Below are 1,296 nucleotides of genomic sequence, written 5' to 3'. Positions count from 1 at the left end.
CACAAATCAGCAGATCAGAAAACACGTTATTTTTATACTAACTAGGAGAACAATCTCTATACACAGCATTAACCAAGTTCATACCTAAACTCGGGGTCACTATCATAGGCAGAGTCTCTGTATAAAAGACTTCTTTTCAGTTCCAGTTCATCATCTTTCTCTAGGTCTCTCTCATCCTGAAAAATTTAAAAGATTTCCATTAATTCATTTCTCACTGCCTCCAAAATGATGCTTATGTTTTTTTGGGAATTCCTCTTCCCCTTCCCCATTATAAGAAATTGAATTAAGGGTAAGAAACAAAAGGGTAAATGAGAATTCATTATCCTTTTCAATAAACTGCACAGTTTTACTATAGTTTTGCTAACACTGCTTATCAAAGACTAGGCATCCAGTAAATGCTTCTTGAATCAATGAACGAATAGGAATGGATCCTGTGTCAAGATACGTAAATTAATAATATCTTATGCATTTTTATATGAATGCTAAAAAGATCGTACCTGCATTCTAAGGCTTAAGTATTTGAGAAAACTATGTAGATATAAGCATTCTAACACACACCTAGGACTTACAAAGGAAATGACTTAGAATTATTAATCATAAGCCAAAATGCAAAAACAAGTCAGAAAACGCAAAAATGGAAGGCGCAGTAATTGGAATGAAAATATATGACTACCCTTGCTTGTATGGGCAGTCTGCTCTTAATTTCTAATAAACACATACAAGAACATAGGAAATAAAATTCTAAAGAGATAGCTTTGTAAACTATATCATTCACATTAAGTTCATATGTATGGTAATCTTATATAATTTAATGTCAAATATCTTTTTCTGCTAGCTAATATCCTTGTTCCTTTAGTCAAATGAAAACAGAAATAAAGAGAACTGATAACAAAAGGAACCAGTAAGCAGAGATAAGGATTAGTATTAATAAGGAGTTCATTCACTCTAAGAAATCAGCTTAACACAGATTATGAAGAAAAATGATTTTAAAAATTTGTTGACAGCATGAAACTGGGAAGAGAACATTCAGTATAAAATTGTGAGTAATAACAGGGCAAGTTGAAAAAAATCACAAAAAATGTACATACACATTTAGAATTTTTATAGTTTCTACATTTTATTGTTATGAAATAACTCCATCTATTTCTATAACTGCTTTCTTCTCCCTAACATTTTTTGATTTACTATTAATAAATATAGCTACAACAGCTTTTTTTTTACTTAGTGTTTTGATGGCATATATTTTTCCTTTTATTTTCAACCTTTCCTTATTATGAGATCTTTTTCTTGAATAGC

The 1,296-nt window shown here is 30.3% G+C and overlaps 1 protein-coding gene across 1 annotated transcript in view; it reads right to left on the bottom strand.

Moving 5' to 3' along the window:
• SPATA6 (spermatogenesis associated 6) overlaps positions 1-1,296 on the bottom strand; it is a 154,432-nt gene that overhangs the window by 16,317 nt on the left and 136,819 nt on the right. The window contains exon 11 of the mRNA XM_012639392.1: positions 85-176. Within this exon, the coding sequence (XP_012494846.1) occupies positions 85-176 (92 nt within the window). The remainder of the gene's footprint in view (positions 1-84; positions 177-1,296) is intronic.

Source organism: Propithecus coquereli, unplaced genomic scaffold, assembly GCF_000956105.1.
Source record: "Propithecus coquereli isolate 6110/MARCELLA unplaced genomic scaffold, Pcoq_1.0 Scaffold14, whole genome shotgun sequence".
Classification (NCBI taxonomy): domain Eukaryota; kingdom Metazoa; phylum Chordata; class Mammalia; order Primates; family Indriidae; genus Propithecus; species Propithecus coquereli.
The sequence above is the reverse complement of the archived record's forward strand: the minus strand, read 5'-3'. Positions and strand labels throughout refer to the sequence as shown.